The sequence below is a fragment of the Cloeon dipterum genome, chromosome X, assembly GCF_949628265.1.
Source record: "Cloeon dipterum chromosome X, ieCloDipt1.1, whole genome shotgun sequence".
NCBI classification, from domain to species: domain Eukaryota; kingdom Metazoa; phylum Arthropoda; class Insecta; order Ephemeroptera; family Baetidae; genus Cloeon; species Cloeon dipterum.
This window is the reverse complement of record NC_088790.1, coordinates 3220144-3245170: the sequence shown is the minus strand read 5'-3', so window position 1 is coordinate 3245170 and position 25027 is coordinate 3220144. Positions and strand designations below refer to the sequence as shown.

At 38.8% G+C, this 25027-nt stretch overlaps 3 protein-coding genes across 3 annotated transcripts; all 3 read right to left on the bottom strand.

The window, feature by feature from the left end:
* Positions 1-231: 231 nt before the first annotated feature.
* LOC135947252 (aminopeptidase N-like) lies at positions 232-5061 on the bottom strand. Its single transcript, XM_065495962.1, has 15 exons — positions 4822-5061; positions 4079-4610; positions 3869-4024; positions 3514-3813; positions 2876-3059; positions 2662-2818; positions 2454-2609; positions 2229-2359; positions 1876-2077; positions 1488-1824; positions 1282-1437; positions 1059-1226; positions 858-1001; positions 723-804; positions 232-666 (listed from the first exon to the last, which is right to left on the bottom strand). Exons 1-15 carry the CDS (start codon positions 4922-4924, stop codon positions 502-504), a joined length of 2973 nt encoding a protein of 990 aa, XP_065352034.1. The 5' UTR covers positions 4925-5061; the 3' UTR covers positions 232-501.
* Positions 5062-9422: 4361 nt separating this feature from the next.
* Positions 9423-14104, bottom strand: LOC135947245 (aminopeptidase Ey-like). The gene is made up of 15 exons (XM_065495954.1): positions 13987-14104; positions 13245-13776; positions 13034-13189; positions 12677-12976; positions 12039-12222; positions 11827-11983; positions 11619-11774; positions 11395-11525; positions 11077-11278; positions 10684-11020; positions 10478-10633; positions 10255-10422; positions 10046-10189; positions 9911-9992; positions 9423-9860 (listed from the first exon to the last, which is right to left on the bottom strand). The coding sequence occupies exons 1-15, from the start codon at positions 14087-14089 to the stop codon at positions 9696-9698; spliced, it is 2973 nt and encodes a 990-aa protein (XP_065352026.1). The 5' UTR covers positions 14090-14104; the 3' UTR covers positions 9423-9695.
* A 4815-nt stretch (positions 14105-18919) lies between these two features.
* On the bottom strand, positions 18920-24742 carry LOC135947250 (aminopeptidase Ey-like). Its single transcript, XM_065495959.1, has 15 exons — positions 24676-24742; positions 23213-23753; positions 23002-23157; positions 22647-22946; positions 21547-21730; positions 21333-21489; positions 21121-21276; positions 20897-21027; positions 20581-20782; positions 20188-20524; positions 19983-20138; positions 19760-19927; positions 19554-19697; positions 19419-19500; positions 18920-19362 (listed from the first exon to the last, which is right to left on the bottom strand). Exons 2-15 carry the CDS (start codon positions 23746-23748, stop codon positions 19198-19200), a joined length of 2874 nt encoding a protein of 957 aa, XP_065352031.1. The 5' UTR covers positions 23749-23753; positions 24676-24742; the 3' UTR covers positions 18920-19197.
* Positions 24743-25027: the final 285 nt, after the last annotated feature.

Genomic DNA, 25027 nt, shown 5'->3' with positions numbered 1-25027 from the left:
AGAAATGATGATATGAGTAAATTACTTAAAATGTTCTCGCAGGCAGCAACATATTTTGCTAGGTTTCTACCCTCAGAAAATAAAAACTGATTATTGTATCGGATGAGAAGCCAAGCTCCTGATTCTTTTTTATTATTGGTTTTCAGTGTTTATTGATAAATTATTTTTATTAGGCGCTGGTTTGTAAGAAATTCGAAATGACATTCAGTTTTTAGTTAAATTTTATGTGTATAATGTTTCAATTTCAATTTATTTGTCATTTAGCATATTAGTACATATGATGTCCCCACAATGCACCCTATCCGATTACAAACAATGTCCCAAAGAAAAAAATACAAAAACAAAACTAAATCAAAATTTCGGTTTTCTCCTTTATGCTCCACAAAAGAAAATTTAAAAAATCAAAAAAATCTATGATTAAATGTGTCTCTCTACTATTTAATAGGAAATAAAATTAGTTAAATGCATATTTAAGACAAAAAGTGTTGCTTTCGCACCGGATCACGTTGAAAATTCCTCATTTTCGTGGGAAGAGAGCCACTCGACTACAGTTGGATAGTATCTGGAGTGCCACTGCACGTTCAACTCAACATTCTCTAGTGCTTCTTTCACTGCATATTTCACATCTTTTAGGTATTCCGAATTCAGTTCCACAAACTGCTTGATCTGTAATTGTAATTAGATGAATAGAGGGAGAATTCATTAATTTAGTTTGATTTTACCTGCTCAAAATCATTTTTCGTACTCATTAAATGAGAAACATGTTTGACAAGTAATCCAATTTGAGAGAAATCCGGACTAACACTAAAATTCAATCAATTAATATATGAATCTAATTATTCTCATGCAAAACTCACTAAGAGTGAATATCTTTAATGCGGGAGAAAAGAAATTCTCTCGCAATGTAGAAGAAGCTCGAGCTAGTGGCCACCGAATAAAACACGGTAGCTATATCTTGCTTGCGAATGCCTGAAGTTTCATTTAAGGACATGTACAAATATCTGAAAAGTTCCAATTATTGCGTTTACCAACATATTACACTCCGGCTATGTGTTCACCTGTGCAACAGCCACATTTCTCGCGCGCATCCTAAGGCAGACAGAAGTTTACTTTTTTCCGCGGCGACGTTCGAGCCCAAAAATCTCTTCCACAAAAAGTCCCAGGCCGGTTCGCCTCCTGATGCTACAGCGTTGCAGTAGACCACGCTTCTCAGTTCAACAGGAATACTGCAAGAAAATAAAAAATTAATTTTATGTGGGAATGCATTTGTTTTAATAGTACGGATTAACAACGTCTGGATCCTCGGTTTGTTGCTGCCAGGTTTTGAAAAGAGCCACGACTTTTTCCTCGCAGTCGGAAACCCCCATGGAGTATGACCAGCTTACAACCTGAGCGCGGTGTTTCATCTGCGGGATAGTTTCTCCGGCCACACTTATCCTGAACACAAAATTAATTAAATTCGGAAAATAAATATTTTAATTTCGTACTTGAATGGTTCATCAAGTGCATTGTAAACGGGAGTTAGAAGAGCGCGGACGAATTTTCTAAACTGACCGTATCCTCCTCCTCGATTTGTCATATCAGAAATATATTCCAGGTTCGAGAAGGCGGTTTGCCAAGGAAGGTACTCTCTTTCATGGCGGAGGTAGCGAAGAAGGTTCAGGGTAAAATTGTAATTGAGCAAACCGGCCCTAGCCAGGTTAAACGCGTCGTCGATGATCTGCACTCTGTTCAAAGTGGGAATTCCTCCGTGGTTTTTCTCGGTTCTCAGCGCAGTGGACAAAAGATTCCAATTTTCAGTATCATAGTTTATCCGGTACAAAGCTGGAAAATTATGTTCATTAATTTTAAAAGTTTTGGGGATGATTAATTTACCAGTGGCATTGACGTTGAGCAGGAGCCATTGGTCCTTTTTGGGCAATCCTTTGAGAGTTGCGTTTGACGTGTTCATCCAGAAGCGAGGCTTGGTGCTCATATCGAGGATTGCATTCGACGGGTCCGTGTAGCTGATGGGAACCCACCACAAGCTCTCGCGATCCTCACTCGAACGGCCGAGCCAATCAGTCACAAAACGATTCTGGGGGAAGATATAGGCAACTGGTAAAACAAAGAAGTGATGCGAGTTGCTGGCAGTGGCCGATGCAGGCGGTACAGTAAAAGAAACCCTGCAGCTTTTGGAAAAGGAGGAGGAGAGTTCCACCTATTGGCAGGCACTACAATGGTATTACCTGCGTAAGCTCCGCGGTGCCTGCCTCGTAATTCCGCGTTACGTGAATCACCGGATATCCAGTTTGAAGCGTCCAGCTGTCCATGATTTCTTTTACTGTCGCTTCTCTTGGCGTTTCTGTTCGACTAGAATCTGCTCGACACAATTTGATTTAAATTTCAACAGTGACAATTTATTAATTCAGGTTTGTATTAATTTAAGCTATTTAAATAATCTGAATAAATACCTCGAGCAGAGTCGTCTCGTGACTGTTCCTCAAAACTGGCCCACAAATCATTTTGGACCGCATTGCCGTATTGGTGAGTCTTCAAATATCTGCTAACGCCTTGCCTGAAAGTTTCCTCGCCCAAAACGTAGTTTAACATTCTCAAAACTAGATAGCCTGTAATAAAAAAGCTGTAATTTCAAAATTAATAATAAACACTTATAGAAACCTTTAGCGAATGTTATGTCATCAAATAATTGCCAGATTTCACTGGGATGCTGAATATTATTTGAAACTGGATGGGACGATTTTAAGGAATCTTTAGAAAAGATGTCCAGGAGAGAACTAACCGCCTTAGAGTCAGGGTAATTTATCGATGGTTGAACCTAACACAGAATCGAATTATATAGTTATCAATAAAAGAATTTTTTTAATAGCATTACGTGATCAGTTCCGAGCACTTGAACGTAAACAGCAAATCCTTCATTGAGCCAAAGATCATCCCACCACTTCATGGTGACCAAATTTCCAAACCACTGGTGTGCTAATTCGTGGGCCACGACGCGCGTCACTTCTTCTTTATCATTTATTTCAGAAACGCCTTCCTCATACAACATAGCCTTCTCACTAAAAATGAATTATTTTACTTTAAACAAAATTTAAACAAACCGATTTTTTTTGTAAATGACAAGAAGTACGATAATACCCAGTTCTCCCTTTCACAACTTCTTACGATTTTTCTTATATTAGATATGATTTTATAAAACGACATTCCATAAATTTGAATGGACTAAAACAAATTGTAAGGATTGGACTATATTAACAAGATATTCCTTTTCTGGCTATGCATAATTATTTCCTCATCTGTGATCTTTCATAGACGTTTTCATCTTGAAATTTACTAAAAAAATGTATCTATTTGTAATGGATGCATAACTTGCTCAACTGTATCAAAATGCCTGTAACATTAAAACAAAAGCTACCTATTCTAAGAAACAAAATTGCAATTAAGTCCTACGCCAATGGTGTCCAATATTTAAATAATAATGAAACAAATAAATAAAATTTGAAGTTTATTTACCTGTAAGTTACCAATCCCCAGTTTTCCATTGCACCTGACGAGAAATCCGGCACAGCAATCATATCCATTTTAGGAAGGGGATAGGGAACGTTGAAATACTCCTCGAAAAAATCCAGTACTTTTGGGCCGATTTCCAGCGAGTACCGGGCCTGTTCAATGGCATCTTGTCGAGCCCAAACCCTGAAGGTGGTGTTGCCAGGGTTGGATTGGAGGTGAGCAAAGTCGGAAACGACAAACGCCAACAAGTACGTCGACATCCGCACACTCTCAACGTATTCGTCGCGGAACCAATCGTCCTTACTATATTAGCCAATGGATTAATTTCTTAAATAAACATTTGAATTAAAAATCATACAGTTCGACTGTTTTTGCCAGTGTCATGTTGCTGATGGAGGTGAAACCCTTGCGACGAATCATGTTCACTTGGAAAACAGCTTTCATCGCGGGCTCATCAAAGCAAGGAAACGCTCTGCGGGCGTCAATTGCTTCAAATTGCGTTGTTGCAACCCACCTGTCGAAAATTTATTAAACATTTACCAAAAAATAAAAATAAACAATTATTTACTTTATGTCTCCAGTCGCTTTATCTTTATAGCTGCTTCGATAATATCCTTTCAAGCTGGTGGTCAAATTTCCCTCAAAGGGAATTTCAATAACGTATTTGCTTCCTGATTTCAGCTCCTCTTTCAGTTTGATTATGTAGAATTCGTTTCGAGTGTCAAACTCGTGACCGATGATTTCTTTGTCTCCGACTCTCACTTGGTCGGTATTTAAGATGAGGTCTGTAGAATGCACCACCACTCGAGACGTGTCCTTCTCACATTTAACCCTAATCAGGACGCGCCCCTCGAATCGCGAATTTTCTCCGTCCAGGAAAGTTTTAATTTCCAAAGTGTAATGTTCTGGACGCAGGTCTCCCGGTAGGCGATATGAAGGTGTTGGAAGCGCGGTAGTAGAGGCCGATAAAGAATTAGCTGTTGTCAGTTCAGGCTCAGAGGCGCTTGTTGTCGTGAACGACGGTGCTGTTGGAGACACGCTTTCAATCCCGATTGCAAAACTCGCCATCTTGGCCAAGTAGTAACGAAGTGGAGGTCGAACTGGAAAATAACATGCATACAATAAACCTTTAGAATTCCGAAAATAACATGCATACAATAAATCTTTAGAATTCCGCATTTTTCCGGCAGAGTAATTTTATAATAATTGAAACATATTAAAATGCAATAAGGCACACGTTAAGAATAAAGTATCATAAAATAATCATATTAAAACAACAAGAACAAATTAAGAACAAATTATTCAGCTTACCCCATGCGGGTTCAAATCGTAATTTCCATATCAACACACGCTTGACGTGCCCTCGGCCAACAGCTTTACAAACACGATTGGTGCAAGAGCTGGAAAGGGGCATATGACTTATAAGAATTCACGATAAATCTAATTTTTTAGCACATAGTTAAATTCACTTCACTAATGAAATAAAATACCTCAGGCGTGATATCGCTTTGGTATCTAGCCTAAACACTCATGTCGCATCGGCTGCTGCAGGGCTTGTGAATACTAAGTAAGGAGAGTAAAGGTAGGAGATGCGAATAAACAGCCAGAGTTACCAAAAGAGGGGAAGGGGTGGGGGTGAACTTCGCTTGTTCGCTGGTTGTTCGCCCCCCACCCCTTCCCCTCTTTTGGTGACTCTGTCTGTTTATTCGCATCTCCTACCTTTACTCTCCTTAATACTAAGGAGAGAAAAGTACCTTCACTCTCCTTAGTGAATACGATAGCCGCTGCAGCGGCGAGTGGGGAGCAAAAGTGACCTGTCGTACGGGTTGCGTGCGCTGACAGGCAGTCCCCATAAGCAGAACTATTTGAAATTTTGTTGCCCCCATGGTACCTGGAAATGGAGCAATAAAATAAATTAACCTATGCGGTTATGCGGTTAGTCAGTAATTTAATAAAATCTATATTTTCAGGATTAATCTTATCAAGTTGAGTCTAATGATATGTAATTTTTTCATTTCTTTTTTTTCTGAATTTTTTTTGCAAGGTGGTGAAAATGAGAATATAACCTCACACTCGCAAGAATTGCAGAGGGCAACAACATGGACTGCTTGTGCACACTCTCTTGTTGGAATTATCACTCTTACCCAACCAGGGTGCTCAATTCGTTTGAAAAAAAAAAAACACTGAATATAAATGAAAAATATGATTTTCGCTTCGTTTTCAACAGACGAGCACGATTGTGAAGGATGACTTTGCTAATTTTAATAACCTACAATCGCTTTCAACTTTTGAACGCTACCCATTAAATCCATCATTAGTTTTAAATTAATTTAAATACATGAATTTTGATATCAGCTTGAGAAAGATAACTATGATCATGACCGCATTCTGGTAAGCACTTTAATAATCGACTAATCCAGCCATTGGTTTATTTTTAAGAACAATGAAAATTTTATTATTTTCGCCTGAATAGTGTGTTAAAATATTTATGGAAAGCACTTTTAATTTAATTTAATTTTCTTCAGAACCTCTGCACAGCATTTTCCGTGGGCTATGAGCTCACCGGGTCCCGATAACACCGCCGAGCGGATAACATGGTGCCTGAGTGGCCCGAGTGGCCGCAACGGAACTTTGGGCCCAAAGTCGCCATCTTTTCGTCTCCCCGCACCGAGGTCTTTAATTGAAACGCCAGGCATTTGTCCACAAAGGCGCTGGAAATTGGCGCAAACCAGCAAGTGGCGAATCGGCGCCGTTGCGCCTCCCAGCCCGGTCAGCTATTTGAGCATATCGAGTCACTAAACCACTTTTAAATTTGAAATTTTTCTGTTTATATATTTGAAGTTGAGTGAGTGGATTGAAGACTTACCGTGTGTCCGTCGAGCGAGCTGGTAGGTCAATGACAGGGTCGAGGAAGCGCGGTTACTGACTTAAATATACGTCCCCCCTAGCAGAAGGGATCCCCACCTTTTATCTTTGCGAGTGAGAGACACGTGTGGTTTGTGCGCCGGCACAGGGCTAAATTCACGCAGAGACGCAAACTTGCCGGGGATTTCCTTTTACGATAGAATAAAATCTTGTTTTCGAAATTAAAATTAATACTAATTAAACTGATTAAAATTACACTGGAACAACCTGCCACCAGGGTTAGAATTTAAATCTGTTTTAATACTCTTGTCTAACGTTAGGGATGACTGCTGCGTCGAAACCATCCGATCGTCCGATTCCTATTTTGCTGCCTCTTCACCTGATACAAAAATTGCCGATTTTTCAAACTTTGACCCTTTGTATCTCAAAAGCTTTTGTTTTCTCCGTCTTAATAATTTCTCGGCATGTGCAACAGACACTTCGTGCAACATTTTCCCCAAAACCTACAGGCACAAATTTAAGGTGATATATTTTGGGTATTTAAAATATTAAAAATTTAAAAATTAAATTTTTCAAAATGCAGAATACTCAAGTATAGTAACAAAAGGGAAGAGGGGGAGGCTACGGAATATAGAGTCGATTTGGCCATTTTTAATCTCAGTACCTTAAATAAATTAGAATCCTACAAATCAAGTTTCCTAAAACGAGCTCTTTCCGTGTCGAAATTAATGAAGTCGAGGCTGACATATAAATAAGCAGACACTGAATTTTTTATAACAGAATTGCTAACAAGATATTCACTTCAAGAGACTGATTCATTAATAAAAATTCATGGCTAACCAGGTTTTTAAGGCTTCTGAGGTCGACCCAGAGATTTTTGACACCCCTCTGCTATGGTCAACCAAAACTGGAAAGGAGCCTTTTTTTGTGGACAGACAGCACATATTCACGAGACACGCTTACTGTCACGGGTTTCACTATTTGATTTGTAAAAAATGGCCCATCACTCCTGCGTGAGTGAGGACTGTGTGTGTGCAAATTCTGTGATAAATCAATCAATTTCGACCATTTTGTTGAATGTGATAAGAACACTTTGACACTTTGTCAAGCCGCCAAAGCGAAAATGAGCACTGAACTGTGATTTAATTCCTTACTTAAATAATATATTGTCTTTGTCTGTTGTACACTTTTGGTGTTTCATAGAGATCTCATCAAATTTAGAAAGTCCAAAATAAATTTGAGTGAAGATGAACGTTGTTGGCCATACAATTAGGTCTAGCTTCATTAGAACTCTAAATATTCACAATTTTTAACATTTCAACATTGATTTTCCGGGATTTTTCCCACAAATCTGGGTTATTATTACACGGGTGTATATAGGGTTTGATTATGAATTAAACTGAGTTAATGAAATTAACCGTGTTACAACGGCTTTGGGCACAGGATGGGCGCCTTAGTCTAGAGTTAGGCCTGTTCAAGCCCGCGGTTGCTCCGGATGGGAGCTCCGCTATTTGCTACTCAAGTTTCCACTGACCGCCAAGCGTCGCCCAGAAGCCGGGCACTGGCTTAACTACCCTTATCGCCAGATAGGCTGTCAGGGTAGTAATGCCCTTGAGTCTCCGCCACTGCCAGAAGGGCTAGTGCCAAGGAGGATTACGTTAATAAATTAATGATAAGTTGAACTTACGCGGGATAATCTCGACATTAATTACACAATTCAATTTATTGCACTCTTAATTTATTTTGGGGAAAATCACGTCTCGCCGTCACTGCGGCTCTCTACAGAATGATCAACCTCTTCGCAAAAGGGCGCAAGGAGGTGGAGACTAAATAAATTGAAGTCGGGGGAATAAGTTATTTTCGCCTCTGCACTGACACCCTTATAAAACAAACCAAAAAATTTCAGACGACATCAAATCTCTCCAGGAAACACCGTTAGTTTTGCACCCACAATACTGAAAGAGCCGTTACTAACTGGTTTTGCAAATAGCGAATCTCTTATAATTTTATCGATTCAATATCAATTTTAAGATACTGAAATTTCGATGTAAATTTTATTTTCGAATAAAGTTGTTCCATCGAAATAGAAAAACCTTAAAATGATTGAAAGCTCAAATTTTCTATTCTGAAGTGGAAAAAATTAATATCACTGTTCTTTTCTATTTAAACGAATTAAAATTAAAGTTGAATTGTGTAAAAATCTAAACATGCATGCTTGGCTTTTTTAAATTTCAGGCTACAATCAAGGCATCAGTATTACTAATATTCGAATAACCTGGTTGAAAAAAATCGTGTCATATGAGTGAATTACTTAAAATGTTCTCGCAGGCAGCAACATTTTTTGCTGGGTTTTTACCTCAGGAAATAAAAATCGATTATTGTAGCAAATGGGGAGCCGAGCTCCTATGTATTCCTTTTTATTATGTATTGGGTTTTAGTGTTTTTTGATAAATTTGTAGGGATACCTACATTCCGTCAAACAATGTCAATTTCAACACACAATTCACACAACAGACAAATCACATTGTTTGACGAGCATATATAAACCGACGCGACGCAATTCAAGAAAGAGAATTCCTGCAGCAGCCTAGACGACCGGACCAACCCTGAGGACAATCCGGACGAGGACCCTGTAAGACGTAAGATCGCCATCGCAGCGAGACGATGTAGCTTCCGTCCCCGATGTTGTCGATCGCACGCCTGGGCTTAAGCGGTACCACACTTCGGATGCAGCGCCACGCTTCACCGAAGTCCCTGACATACCCACTCGGACACGTCCCGAGTCTTTGTTCCGTCTCATTCTCCGAGCCTCACCACACCACATATATTCAGCCACGCAGCCCAGTCTACTCATTTCCGATGTCGGATGTCGTCCCATCAACCACAAGTCACAGTCCACACATGCAGCCAACTACATCAACTTTAATAAAATTCATAATATAGGAAAATACTGCGCATCGTAATTATTTCCTATAAATTATTATTATTAGGCACTGTTTGAAATAAATTCAAAAAGCCATTCAGTTTTTAATTAAATTTTATGTGTATAATGTTTCAATTTCAATTTATTTGTCATTCAGCATATTAGTACACATGATCTCTACACAATCCACCCTATCCGATTACAAACAATGTCCCAAAGAAAAAAAATACAAAAACAAAACTAAATCAAAATTTCGGTTTTCTCCTTTTATGCTCCACACAAGAGCAACTAAATTTAAAAAATCTATGATGAAATGTGTTTCTCTACTATTTAATAGGAAATGAAATAGGATTAAATACATATTTAAGACAAAAAGTGTTGCTTTCGCACCGCCGGATCACGCTGAAAATTCCTCATTTGCGTGAGAAGAGAGCCACTCGACAACAGTTGAATAGTATCTTGAGTGCCACTGCACGTTCAACTCGACAGTCTCTAGTGCTTCTTTCACTGCATATTTCGCATCTTTGAGGTATTCCGAATTCAGTTCCACAAATTGCTTGATCTGAAATTGCAATACAGGAATAGAGGGATATTCATTTAGTTTGATTTTACCTGCTCAAAATCATTTTTCGTACTCATCAAATGAGAAACACCTTTGACGAAGAATCCAATTTTAAAGAAATCCGGACTAACACTAAAATTAAATCAATTAATATATGAATCTAATTATTCTCACGCAAAACTTACTAAGAGTGAATATCTTTGATGCGGGAGAAAAGAAATTCTCTGGCAATGTAGAAGCCGCTCGAGCTAGAGACCACCGAATTAAACACGATGGCTATATCTTGCTTGCGAATGCCTGAAGTTTCATTTAAGGACATGTCCAAATATCTGAAAATTTCCAATTATTGCCTTTACCAACATATATATTACATACACTCCGGCTATGTGTTCACCTGTGCAACAGCCACATTTCTCGCGCGCATCCTAAGGCAGACAGAAGTTTACTTTTTTCCGCGGCGACGTTCGAGCCCAAAAATCTCTTCCACAAAAAGTCCCAAGCCGGTTCGCCTCCAGATTCTACTGCTTTGCAGTAGACCACGCTTCTCAGTTCAACAGGAATACTGCAAGAAAATAAATAATTAAATTTACATAGACGCATATTTGATTCAATCGTACGGATTAACAACGTCTGGATCCTCGGTTTGCTGCTGCCAGGTTTTGAAAAGAGCTACGGCCTTTTCCTCGCAGTCGGACACCCCCATGGAGCATGACCAGTCCAGCACCTGAGCGCGATGTTTGATCTGCGGGATAGTTTCTCCGGCCACACTTAGCCTTAACTCAAAATTAATTAAAATCGAAAAATAAATATTTTAATTTCGTACTTGAATGGTTCATCAAGTGCATTGTAAACGGGAGTTAGAAGAGCGCGGACGAATTTTCTAAACTGACCGTATCCTCCTCCTCGATTTGTCATCCTTGAAAAGAAAACCAGGTTCGAGAAGGCGGTTTGCCAAGGAAGGTACTCTCTTTCGTGGCGGAGGTAGCGAAGAAGGTTCAGGGCCAAGTTGTACTCGAGCAAACCAGCCTTGGCCAGGTTAAACGCGTCGTCGATGATCTGCACTCTGTTCAAAGTGGGAATTCCTCCGTGGTTTTTCTCGGTTCTCAGCGCAGTGGACAAAAGATCCCAATTTTCAGAATCATAATTTATCCGGTACAAAGCTGGAACATTAAAGGTTCAATTTTAACTTTTAATATGGAGATGATCTCGCTATTACCAGTGGCATTGACGTTGAGCAGGAGCCATTGGTCCTTTTTGGGCAGGCCAGTGAGAGTTGCGGTTGACGTGTTCATCCAGAAGCGAGGTTTGGTGCTCATGTCGAGGAGCGCATTCGACGGGTCCGTGTAGCTGATGGGCACCCACCACAAGCTCTCGCGATCCTCACTCGAACGGCCAAGCGAATCAGTCACAAAACGATTCTGGGGGAAGATATAGGCAACTGGCTAAACATATATATGTGATGCGCATTGCTGGCAGTTGCCGATGTAGGCGTTAAAATATATGTAACACTGCAGCCTTTAGTTAATGGTATTACCTGACACAGTTCAGCGCTTCCTTCCCCATAATTGCGCTTGACGTGAATCACCGGGTATCCAGTTTGAAGCGTCCAGCTGTCCATGATTTCTTTTACTGTCGCTTCTCTTGGCGTTTCTGTTCGACTAGAATCTGCTCGACACAATTTGATTTAAATTTCAACAGTGACAATTTATTAATTCAGGTTTGCATTAATGAATCTATTTAAATAATCTGAATAAATACCTCGAGCAGAGTCGTCTCGCGACTGTTCCTCAAAACTGGCCCACAAATCATTTTCGACCGCATTGCCGTATTGGTGAGTCTTCAAATATCTGCTAACGCCTTGCCTGAAAGTTTCCTCACCCAAAACGTAGTTTAACATTCTCAAAACTAGATAGCCTGTAATAAAAGAGCTGTAATTTCAAAATTATGATTAAAAACTTATTCAAACCTTTAGAGTATGATATGTCATCAAATAATTGCAAGATTTCACTGGGATGCTGAATATTGTTTGAAACTGGATGGGACGATTTTAAAGAATCTTTAGAAAAGATGTTCAGGAGAGATCTAACCGCCTTAGAGTCAGGATAATCTATCGATGGTTGAACCTAACACAGAATCGAATTATATAGTTATCAAAAAAAAAATAATTAAAAGCATTACGTGATCAGTTCCAAGCCCTTCAACATAAGTAGCAAATCCTTCATTGAGCCAAAGATCATCCCACCACTTCATGGTGACCAAATTTCCAAACCACTGGTGAGCTAATTCGTGGGCCACAACGGACGTCACCCATTCTTTAGCATTTGTGTCAGAAACACCTTCCTCATTCAACATAGCCGTCTCTCTAAAAATGAATTATTTTACTCTAAACAAAATTTAAACAAACCGATTTGTTGTAAATGACAAGAAGTACGATAATACCCACTCTTCCTTCTACAACTTCTTATGATTTTTTTATATTAGATATGACTTTATAAAACGACATTCCATAAATTTGAATGGACTAAAACAAATTGTAAGGATTGGACTATATTAACCGATATTAACAAGATATTCCTTTTCTGGCTATGCATAATTATTTCCTCATCTGTGATCTTTCATAGACGTTTTCATCTTGAAATTTACTAAAAAAAATAAATGTTTCTATTTGTAACTTACTCAACTGTATCAAAATGCCTGTAACATTATAACAAAACCTACCTATTCTAAGAAACAAAATTGCAATTAAGTCCTACGTCGATGGTGTCCAATATTTAAATAATAATGAAACAAATAAACAAAATTTGTAGTTTATTTACCTGCAAGTAACCAATCCCCAGTTTTCCATTGCACCTGACGAGAAATCCGGCACAGCAATCATATCCATTTTAGGAAGGGGATAGGGAACGTTGAAATACTCCTCGAAAAAATCCAGTACTTTTGGGCCGATTTCCAGCGAGTACCGGGCCTGTTCAATGGCATCTTGTCGAGCCCAAACCCTGAAGGTGGTGTTGTCAGGGCTGGATTGGAGGTGAGCAAAGTCGGAAACGACAAACGCCACCAAGTACGTCGACATCCGCACACTCTCAACGTATTCATCGCGGAACCAATCATCCTCACTATATATTTGCGAGTGGATTAAATTCTTAAATAAATATTTTAATTAAAAATCATACAGTTGGACTGATTTGGCCAGTGGCATGTTGCTGATGGAGGTGAAACCCTTGCGCCGAATCATGTTTACTTGGAAAACAGCTTTCATCGCTGGCTCATCAAAGCAAGGAAACGCTCTGCGGGCGTGAATTGCTTCAAATTGCGTAATTGCAACCCATCTTTCGAAAATTTATTAAACATTTACAAAAAAATAAAAATAATCAATTGATTTACTTTTTGCCTCCAGTTGCTTTATCTTCATAGCTGGTTCGATAATATCCTTTCAAGCTGGTGGTCAAATTTCCCTCAAAGGGAATTTCAATCAAGTACTTGCTCCCTGATTTCAGCGCCTCTTTCAGTTTGATTATGTAGAATTCGTTTTTAGTGTCAAACTCGTGATCAGTGATTTCTTGGTCTCCGACTCTCACTTGGTCGGTATTTAAGATGAGGTCTGTAGAATGCAGCACCACTCGAGACGTGTCCTTCTCACATTTAACCCTAATCAGGACGCGTCCCTCGAATCGTGAATTTTCCCCGTCCAGGAAAGTTTTAATTTCCAAAGTGTAATGTTCTGGATGCAGGTCTCCCGGTAGGCGATACGAAGGTGTTGGAAGCGCGGTAGTCGAGGCCGATAAAGAATTAGCTGTTGTCAGTTCAGGCTCAGAGGCGCTTGTTGTCGTGAACGACGGTGCTGTTGGAGACACGCTTTCAATCCCGATTGCAAAACTCGCCATCTTGGCCAAGTAGTAACGAAGTGGAGATTGAACTGGAAAATAACATGCATACAATAAACCTTTAGAATTCCGAAAATAACATGCATACAATAAATCTTTTGAATTCCACATTTTCCAGCAAAGTAATTTTATAATAATTGAAACATACTAAAATGCAATGAGGCAGACGTTAAGAATAAAGTATCATAAAATAATCATATTAAAATAACAAGAACAAATTAAGAACAAATTATTCAGCTTACCCCATGCGGGTTCAAATCGTAATTTCCATATCAGCACACGCTTGACGTGCCCTCGGCCAACAGCTTTACAAACACGATTGGTGCAAGAGCTGGAAAGGGGCATATGACTTATAAGAATTCAGGATAAAACTAATTTTTTAGCACATAGTTAAATTCACTTCACTATTGAAATAAAATACCTCAGGCGTGATATCGCTTTGCTATCTAGCCTAAACACTCATGTCGCATCGGCTGCTGCAGCAGGGCTTGTGAATACGATAGCCGCTGCAGCGGCGAGTGGGGAGCAAAAGTGACCTGTCGTACAGGTTGCGTGCGCCGACAGGCAGTCCCCATAAGCAGAACTATTTGAAATTTTGTTGCCCCCATGGTACCTGGAAATGGAGCAATAAAATAAATTAAACTATGCGGTTAGTCAGTAATTTAATAATTTCTATATTTTCAGGATTAATCTCATCAAGTTGAGTCTAATGATATGTAATTTTTTTATTTCTCATTTTTTTCTTAAAATTTTTCGGAGGTTGGGGAAAATGAGAATTCAACTACATTCTCGCAAGGATTGCAGAGGGCAAAAATATGGACTGCTTGCGCACACCCTCTTGTTGGAAGTATCACTCTTACCCAACCAGGGCGCTCAATTCGTTATAAATGGTATATCCTGTATTAATAAACAGATGTAATTAAAGCATCAATTTGATTTCTGCTTTGATAAAACGAGTAAAATAAATAATGCAATTTTCCGTCAGCATTAAACAAATTTTTCAGTTAAAAGTGTGCGTGTCTGTATGAAATTATTGTAAAAATATGAGTACACGAGCTCTGTTTCTAAGTGAAAATCAAATTAGTTGGGGGTCAACAGAGGACAATGACTGAATTCGCGTATGCTCCATTGGCACGCCCAATTTTAGGTACCCGCAAAAGCCAGTTTCTTCTTGACGAGGCGAATAAATGAAAATTATTATTGGCATTAAGATATTCGCTTCTTTTTCAACAGACGAGCAGCAGGATAGTGAAGGATGACTTTTTTTTATTTCCTAGAATTGCTTTCAATCTTTGAAAATCTATCAATATAGTTTTCAATTAATCTGGATGCATGAATTTTTAGATCAGCCTGATGCTTGGAACACTAATAAATGCGGCTACTCCAACCATAAATTTAGAGCTTTTTTTAAGAACAATGATTTTTTTAATTTGGCCTGCGCTTACATATTGACGACAATCAATATTTAATTTAAAAATGCCAAGAGCCAGCACCCACGGCTGCAGCCACCGTCTGTGCGAAGCGTGTTCGGCCAACGAGCTTTTTCCTTCAGGTTGGTGAAACCGTGGAACGACTTTCCATCTGAACTCAAGAATTGCACGGCGGCCGAGTTTACCCCCTGTGTAAAAGACATCTGTAACAAATTTATAGTGTTCAGTGAATTTGCATGTGTCATTTACGGCTCAGTGTGGCGAGAGATTACATTTTAATTCATAGTTTTTGCAATATGTTTGCTAGTACTATGACCTTTCTTGCTACATTTTCTATTTAATCCTTTGAATTTTATGTATTGACAATAGCAAGAATAAACAAGAGTAATAATAATGAATCTGTTTAAATATCTGAAGATGCGTGATGGATTAAGGTCTTACCGAGCGAGCTGGAAAGTCAATGGCAGGGTCGAGGTGGCGCGGTGTCTTAAATCTACCTTCCCTATATAGCAGAGGGATCCCCACTTTTTATCTCAGCGAGAGAGAGAGAGAGAGAGAGAGAGAGAGAGAGAGAGAGAGAGAGAGAGAGAGAGAGAGAGAGAGAGAGAGAGAGAGAGAGAGAGAGAGAGAGAGAGAGAGAGAGAGAGACGCGCGCGTGAGATGTGTAGCATAGGGCCAAATTATCGCAGAGATGCAGACCATTCTGGGCTTTTCTTGTACGATAGAATAAAATCATGTATCGTATTTATAATCAATATACATAATTTAAACCGATTAAACTTTTAAAAATACTTTTTTAATGAATATTTTTATGCTGGAACTACCTGACGCCAGGGTTTGAATTTTAATCTGTTTTAATGGTCTTGTTTGACCTCAGGGAGGGCTCCCAGCCGGCTTCCTGTGCCGGAACGATCCGATCATGCGATTTATATTTCTGCATAATGCTACTGCACCCGACACAGAAAAGCTGATGGTTTTTCCATCCTGAAAATTTTTAGGTTTATGAAACATACTTTTCAAATCATCTTGATAAGAGAGCTAAAGCTTCAATTTTTGCAACATCTAAAATAAAAAACCTTTCAAAATCGTCTATTTTCACTTCAAAAAAGCTATTTAACTTGGCAATTTCTCCTGTAGCTTCGTATGGTATAGAAGCAATTTGGTCTCATTTATCTCTGAATGATCTTAACAAGTTGGAATGTGCTAAATCTAGATTCTTTAAAAAAGCCCTTAGCGTAGACAAGAGAATGAAATCCAGATTTGTAAATGAATTGGTTCAGACTGAATATTTTGTTAATTAGCTTAAATCCAAATACTCTCTTCCTCTACAACTGCCTATGAGAAGTTTTTGAATAATATGAATGTTAAACGACAATCCATTGACCCAAAATTTTTTAAAACCCCTGCTATGTGTAATTTGGATCGGACTAATACAAATTTTAAAGACAGGGCTATGTTAACTAGATATTCTTTTCATGGCTATCATTTCCTCGTCTGTTCACATAAATGTTTTCATCTCGATGTCACCGCTAATTGTAAATGTATTTATTGTGATTCTTTGCTTTCTAGTATGTACCATTTACTAGACTGTGTCAAAAAACCTTTAACTTTATCTCAAGCATTCCGTTATAATAAATAAATTTGTAATTGACTGTTAATTGTACACCGATGGTGTCCAATAAAATGAATAATAATAATAATTATGAAACACACTTATTGGGACAACATTTTCCCCTACACTTATAGGCACAATATTACAGTTATAATAATAATAATAATCTTTATTGACTTTTGGCGAGGTCATATACATCAGATATGTTACATTCTAATAATATGCCCCCCAATTGCAATGCACACACAATAATACAAATAAAAATCAAAGGTTTGTTACATATGCAAATTTAAGAATTCATCAGAATCGTAAAATTTCTTTAAGTGAAGAAATTCATTCACAGCAACGACAAACTTATCGTATCGCGGCTCAAGCCATAGCGAAACTGGCAATGCATTGTACAAAATTGCAGCACTAGAAAATGGATTTTGCTGCGAAATCATCAATTTCTGAGGCGCAATATTCAATTCAGGCGCGCGGCGCGTTCTATGCCCATGCACGTCCCTGGTCTTTCGTGTATATTAAACATTACAAATTTTCAAATTTACTGCTGGCACACCGGTTCTTGATAGATCTCCGAAGTTAAGCAGTAGCATTCGTTGCAACCAGTAGTTGGATGTGTGACCGTCTGGAAAACCACCGCTGCATAACTCTAGGCTGACTCGCTACTTGCTGGTTTGCACCTTTCCAGCATTCGTGATTTGGCTTCACGGGACGAATGTCTAGCGTTTCAATGCAGTCCTCGGTGCGGAGGCAAGTGGCCCTTCAGTGCAGGGCTGGGTCCCTGAGCGGCCTGGTGCGTCCATATTATCCGTTCGCGGTGTTATTGGGAGCCGGATTTCAGCAATCGTGCTAGTGCAGTGCGCGCCCTTCCCGGGTCCTCGGACAGGGATATAAAGAGTAAAAATATATCAAAATATATATTTTATTAAAAAATGAACGTTGTCAACCATGCAATTAGGTAACTTTTGACACCAATCATAAAGCTCTAGCTTCATCAGAACTCGAAATAATCACATTTTTGTCAATTCCATTTTTACAAATTTCGCTCTGATTATCCGTGAAAGCTACTTGAATTTTTCCCGCAATTCAAGGTTATTGTGACATCCTAATAAAATAAAAAATTGTAAGCGACACCAAAACAACAACCCTGGAAACAACGATAACACCGTTAGTTTTGCACCCACAATACTGACAGAGCAGTTACTAACTGGTTTTGCTAATAGCGATTCTCTTATCTCATATGACTTTGCAGATTTAACTAATGACTAAATCTAAATGGTCCATTGAGTAATGACAGTGAAGGACTTAACCAAACAATTATCGGGACAGAAAACAGATTGATACGAGGGACCAGAATTTTAATACACAGAATAACGTAAGATAAAATAATTTATAATTTATTTTAAATCTAAAAAGACAAAATTAAGCGATACATATTTTGGTTCTCTTAAGTGTGCTAATAGTGAGAAAAATTATTTCGTTACGCAAACTTCAATTTTCCTCGCTTCCATGCATGACACGTTAATCGAGTGCAAGCAAGCGTTCAAAATATTAAACAGCTTCACCCAAGCATGCATAGGGTGCATTTTGCATTTAATTTTGGCAACCTTATAATTTTATCGATTCAAATCAATTTTAAGATACTGAAATTTCGAAATAAATTTTATTTTCGAATAAAGTTGTTCCATCGAAATAGAAAAACCTTAAAATGATTGAAAGCTCAAATTTTCTCTTTTAAAGTGGAAAAAAATTATTATCACTGTTCTTTTCTATTTAAACGAATTAAAATTAAAGTTGAATTGTGTAAAAATCTTAACATGCATGCTTGGCTTTTTTAAATTTCAGGCTAAATCAAGGCATCAGTATTACTAATATTCGAATAACCTGGTTGACAAAAATCGTGTCATATGAGTGAGAATTACTTAAAATGTTCTCGCAGGCAGCAACATTTTTTGCTGGGTTTTTACCTCAGAAAATAAAAACTGATTATTGTATCGGATTAGAAGCCAAGCTCCTTCTTTTTTTATTATTGGTTTTTAGTGTTGATTGATCAATTATTATTATTATTATTAGGCACTGTTTGAAATAAATTCGAAATGCCATTCAGTTTTTAGTTAAATTTTATGTGTATAATGTTTCAATTTCAATTTATTTGTCATTTAGCATATTAGTACATATGATCTCCCCACAATCCACCCTATCCGATTACAAACAATGTCCCAAAGAAAAAAATACAAAAACAAAACTAAATCAAAATTTCGGTTTTCTCCTTTATGCTCCACAGAAGAACAACAGAAATTTAAAAAATCGAAAAAATATATGATTAAATGTGTTTCTCTACTATTTAATAGGAAAATAAAATAAGTTAAATGCATATTTAAGACAAAAAGTGTTGCTTTCGCACCAGATCACGCTGAAAATTCTTTATTTGCGTGAGAAGAGAGCCACTCGACTACAGTTGAATAGTATCTCGAGTGCCACTGCACGTTCAACTCGACATTCTCTACTGCCTCCTTCACTGCATATTTCGAATCTTTGAGGTATTCCGAGTTCAGTTCCACAAATTGCTTGATCTGTAATTGCAAAACAGGAGAGTAGAGGGATATAAATAAATTGCAATTGATTTTACCTGTTCCAAATCATTTTTCGTGCTCATCAAATAAGAAACACCTTCGACGAAGTATCCAATTTGAGAGAAATCCGGACTAACACTAAAATTCAATTAATTAATATATGAATCTAATTATTCTCACGCAAAACTCACTAAGAGTGAATATCTTTGATGCGGGAGAAAAGAAATTCTCTCGCAATGTAGAAGCCGCTCGAGCTAGTGGCCACCGAATTAAACACGCTGGATGCATCTTGCTTGCGAATGCCTGAAGTTTCATTTAAGGACATGTCCAAATATCTGGAATATTTCCAATTATTGCCTTTAACAACATATATATTAACCTCCAGCTATGTGTTCACCTGTGCAACAGCCACATTTCTCGCGCGCATCCTAAGGCAGACCGAAGTTTACTTCTTTCTGCGGCAACGTTCGAGCCCAAAAATCTCTTCCACACAAAGTCCCAGGCCGGTTCGCCTCCAGATTCTACTGCTTTGCAGTAGACCACGCTTCTCAGTTCAACAGGAATACTGCAAGAAAATAAATAATTAAATTTACATAGACGCAGATTTGATTCAATCGTACGGATTAACAACGTCTGGATCCTCGGTTTGCTGCTGCCAGGTTTTGAAAAGAGCCACGGCTTTCCCCTCGCAGTCGGACACCCCCAAGGAGCATGACCAGCTCACAACCTGAGCGCGATGTTTGATCTGCGGGATAGTTTCTCCGGCCACACTTAGCCTGAACACAAAATTAATTAAATTCGAAAACTAATATTTTAATTTCGTACTTGAATGGTTCATCAAGTGCATTGTAAACGGGAGTTATAAGAGCGCGGACGAATTTTCTAAATGGACCGTATCCTCCTCCTCGTTTTGTCATCCTAGAAAAATATTCCAGGTTCGAGAAGGAGGTTTTCCAAGGAAGGTACTCTCTTTCGTGGCGGAGGTAACGAAGAAGGTTCAGGGCCAAGTTGTACTCAAGCAAACCAGCCTTGGCCAGGTTAAACGCGTCGTCGATGATCTGCACTCTGTTCAAAGTGGGGATTCCTCCGTGGTTTTTCTCGGTTCTCAGCGCAGTGGAGAGAAGCTCCCAATTTTCAGAATCATAGTTTATCCGGTACAAAGCTGGAAAATAAAAGGTTCAATTTTAACTTTTAATATGGAGATGATCTCGCTATTACCAGTGGCATTAACGTTGAGCAGGAGCCATTGGTCCTTTTTGGGCAATCCTTTGAGAGTTGCGTTTGACGTGTTCATCCAGAAGCGAGGTTTGGTGCTCATGTCGAGCAGTGCATTCGAAGGGTCCGTGTAGCTGATGGGAACCCACCACAAGCTCTCGCGATCCTCACTCGAACGGCCAAGCGAATCAGTCACAAAACGATTCTGGGGAAAGATATAGGCAACTGGTAAAAGATAGAAGTGATGCGAGTTGCTGGCAGTGGCCGATGCAGGCGTTAAAATATATGTAACACTGCAGCCTTTAGTTAATGGTATTACCTGACACAGTTCAGCGCTTCCTTCCCCATAATTGCGCTTGACGTGAATCACCGGGTATCCAGTTTGAAGCGTCCAGCTGTCCATAATTTCTTTTACTGTCGCTTCTCTTGGCGTTTCTGTTCGACTAGAATCTGCTCGACACAATTTGATTTAAATTTCAACAGTGACAATTTATTAATTCAGGTTCGTATTAATTAATCCATTTAAATAATCTGAATAAATACCTCGAGCAGAGTCGTCTCGTGACTGTTCTTCAAAACTGGCCCACAAATCATTTTGGACCGCGTTGCTATACTGGTGAGTCTTTAAATATCTGCCGACGCCTCGCCTGAAAGTTTCCTCGCCCAAAACGTAGTTTAACATTCTCAAAACTAGATAGCCTGTAATAAAAAAATCAGGTGGAATTTCACAATCAATAATAGAAACTCAAACAAACCTTTGGAGTATGATATGTCATCAAATAATTGCCAGATTTCACTGGGATGCTGAATATTATTTGAAACTGGATGGGACGATTTTAAAGAATCTTTAGAAAAGATGTCCAGGAGAGATCTAACCGCCATAGAGTCAGGGTAATTTATCGATGGTTGAACCTAACACAGAATCGAAATATAAAGAATAAATATAATCAAAATACCAGAAAACGTTACATGATTAGTTCCGAGCCCTTGAACGTAAGAAGCAAATCCTTCGTTGAGCCAAATGTCATCCCACCACTTCATGGTGACCAAATTTCCAAACCACTGGTGGGCTAATTCGTGGGCCACAACGGACGTCACCCATTCTTTAGCATTTGTGTCAGAAACACCTTCCTCATACAACATAGCCGTCTCTCTAAAAATGAATTATTTTACTCTAAACAAAATTTAAACAAACCGATTTTTTGTAAATGACAAGAAGTACGATAATACCCAGTTCTCCCGTCCACAACTTCTTATGATTTTTTTTATATATATGACTTAGATATGACTTTATAAAACGACATTCCATAAATTTGATTTAACCAGCCCGTTCTCTCGCATTGTTAAGACACTCTCAGGAGTATCAAAGCAATGTGAGGTATTTGAGCAGTTGGGAGATCTAATACTGGCTACCCAATGTCAGAGATGGCAAAAAGTGGTTAGTTTAGTGACTCGAATTGCTCAAATTGCTCAACGGGCTGTCAGGCGCACCTGCGGCGCCGACTCGCTACTTGCTGGTTTGCACCTTTCCAGCATTCGTGATTTGGCTTCACGGGACGAATGTCTAGCGTTTCAATGCAGTCCTCGGTGCGGAGGCAAGTGGCCCTTGAGTGGGCTGGGTCCCTGTGCGGCCTGGTGCGCCCATGTTATCCGTTCGCGGTGTTATTGGGACCCGGGTTTCAGTATTTCGTGCTAGTACAGTGCGCGCCCTTCCCTGTCCTCCGGTCCTCGGACAGGGATAAAAAGAGCAAAAAAAATTTGAATGGACTAAAACAAGTTGTAAGGATTGGACTATATGAACCGATATTAACAAGATATTCCTTTTCTGGCTATGCATAATTATTTCCTCATCTGTGATCTTTCATAGACGTTTTCATCTTGAAATTTACTAAAAAAAATGTATCTATTTGTAATGGATGCATAACTTGCTCAACTGTATCAAAATGCCTGTAACATGAAAACAAAAGCTGTCTATTCTAAGAAACAAAATTGCAATTAAGTCCTACGTCGATGGTGTCCAATATTTAAATAGTAATGAAACAAATAAATAAAATTTGAAGTTTATTTACCTGTAAGTTACCAATCCCCAGTTTTCCATCGCGCCAGCTGAGAAATCGGGCAGCGCGATCATATCCATTTTAGGAAGGGGATAAGGCACGTTGAAATACTCCTCGAAAAATTCCAGTACTTTTGGGCCGATTTCCAGCGAGTATCGGGCCTGTTCTATGGCATCTTGTCGAGCCCACACCCTGAAGGTGGTGTTGCCAGGGTTGGATTGGAGGTGAGCAAAGTCGGAAACGACAAACGCCACCAAGTACGTCGACATTCGCACACTCTCAACGTATTCGTCGCGGAACCAATCAGCCTCACTATATTAGCCAATGGATTAATTTCCTAAATAAGTATTTGAATTAAAAATCATACAGTTCGACTGTTTTTGCCAGTGGCATGTTGCTGATGGAGGTGAAACCCTTGCGACGAATCATGTTCACTTGGAAAACAGCTTTCATCGCGGGCTCATCAAAGCAAGGAAACGCTCTGCGGGCGTCAATTGCTTCGAATTGCGTTGTTGCAATCCACCTGTCAAGCATTTACTACACATTTAGCCAAAATAAATAAATAAATAAATATTTACTTTTTGCCTCCAGTCGCTTTATCTTTATAGCTGCTACGATAATATCCTTTCAAGCTGGTGGTCAAATTTCCCTCGAAGGGAATTTCAATCACGTATTTGCTTCCTGATTTCAGCTCCTCTTTCAGTTTGATTATGTAGAATTCGTTTTGAGTGTCAAACTCGTGACCGACGATTTCTTTGTCTCCGACTCGCACTTGGTCAGTTTTTAAGATGAGGTCTGTAGAATGCAGCACCACTCGAGACGTGTCCTCCTCACATTTAACTCTAATCAGGACGCGTCCCTCGAATCGCGAATTTTCTCCGTCAAGGAAAGTTTTAATTTCCAAAGTGTAATGTTCTGGACGCAGATCTTCCGGTAGGCGATATGAAGGTGTTGGAAGCGCGGTAGTAGAGGCCGATAGAGAATTAGCTGTTGTCAGTTCAGGCTCAGAGGCGCTTGTTGTCGTGAACGACGGTGCTGTTGGAGACACGCTTTCAATCCCGAATGCAAAACTCGTCATCAAGAGCAGAACTATGAGCAAATTTGATGACCCCATGGTACCTGAAAATGGTTGAATAAAATAAATTAACCTATGCGGTTATGCGGTTATTCAGTAATTTAATAATTTCTATATTTTCAGGATTAATTTCATCAAGTCGAGTCTAATGATATGTAATTTTTTTCATTTCTTATTTTTTCTGAATTTTTTTGCAAGGTGTTGAAAATGAGAATCCAACCTCACTCTCGCAAGAATTGCAGAGGGCAAAAACATGGACTGCTTGTGCACACTCTCTTGTTGGAATTATCACTCTTACCCAACCAGGGTGCTCAATTCGTTTTAAATGTGATATCCTGTTTGAATAAACAATGTAATTAAAGCATCAATTTTATTTCTGCTTTGATAAAACGAGTAAAATAAATAAAGCAATTTTTCCGTCAGCATTAGACTAATAATTTAGTTAATAGTGTGCTTGACTGTATGAAATTATTGTAAAAATATGAGTACACGAGCTCTGTTTCTAAGTGAAAATCAAATTATTCGGGGGTCAACAGAGGACAATGACTGAATTCGCGTATGCTCCATTGGCACGCCCAATTTTAGGTACTTGCAAAAACCAGTTTCTTCTTGACGAGGCGAATAAATGAAAATTATTATTGGCATTAAGACATTTTCTTCTTTTTCAACAGACAAGCAGCAGGATAGTGAAGGATGACTTTGCTAATATTAATTTCCTAGAATTGCTTTCAATCTTTGAAAATCTATCAATATAGTTTTCAATTAATCTGGATGCATGAATTTTAAGTTCAGCCTGATGCTTGGAACACTAATAAATGCGGCTACTCCAACCATAAATTTAGAGCTTTTTTAAGAACAATGATTTTTTTAATTTTGCCTCCGCTTAAATATTTACGGCAATCAATATTTAATTTAAAAATGAATCTGTTTAAATATCTGAAGATGCGTGATGGATTAAGGTCTTACCGTGTGGCCGCCGAGCGAGCTGGAAGGTCAATGGCAGGGTCGAGGGAGCGCGGTGTCTTAAATCTACCTTCCCTGTATAGCAGAGGGATCCCCACTTTTTATCTCAGCGAGAGAGAGAGAGAGAGACGCGCGCGTGAGATGTGTAGCATAGGGCCAAATTATCGCAGAGACGCAGACCATTCTGGGCTTTCCTTGTACGATAGAATAAAATCATGTATTGTATTTATATTGAATATACATATCTTGTATCTTGTATAGTTGTTCTACCGAAATGCAAGACCTTAAAAAGATTGAAATAGCCTTTTCCATTCTGAAGAGAATTATTAATAACGTGGTTTTCTTTGTTTTACAC

Coding starts and splice junctions, on each gene's coding strand:
- LOC135947252 (XM_065495962.1), bottom strand. CDS start 4,924: ATGCCCCTTTCCAGCTCTTGCACCAATCGTGTTTGTAAAGCTGTTGGC. Junction 4,025..4,078: donor AAAGCGACTGGAGACATAAA/GTAAATAATTGT, acceptor AATTTTCGACAG/GTGGGTTGCAACAACGCAAT. Junction 1,825..1,875: donor GCTCAACGTCAATGCCACTG/GTAAATTAATCA, acceptor ATAATTTTCCAG/CTTTGTACCGGATAAACTAT.
- LOC135947245 (XM_065495954.1), bottom strand. CDS start 14,089: ATGCCCCTTTCCAGCTCTTGCACCAATCGTGTTTGTAAAGCTGTTGGC. Junction 13,190..13,244: donor AAAGCAACTGGAGGCAAAAA/GTAAATCAATTG, acceptor AATTTTCGAAAG/ATGGGTTGCAATTACGCAAT. Junction 11,775..11,826: donor TGACATATCATACTCTAAAG/GTTTGAATAAGT, acceptor CTTTTATTACAG/GCTATCTAGTTTTGAGAATG.
- LOC135947250 (XM_065495959.1), bottom strand. CDS start 23,748: ATGGGGTCATCAAATTTGCTCATAGTTCTGCTCTTGATGACGAGTTTT. Junction 20,525..20,580: donor GCTCAACGTTAATGCCACTG/GTAATAGCGAGA, acceptor TTTATTTTCCAG/CTTTGTACCGGATAAACTAT. Junction 19,698..19,759: donor GAAATGTGGCTGTTGCACAG/GTGAACACATAG, acceptor GAAATATTCCAG/ATATTTGGACATGTCCTTAA.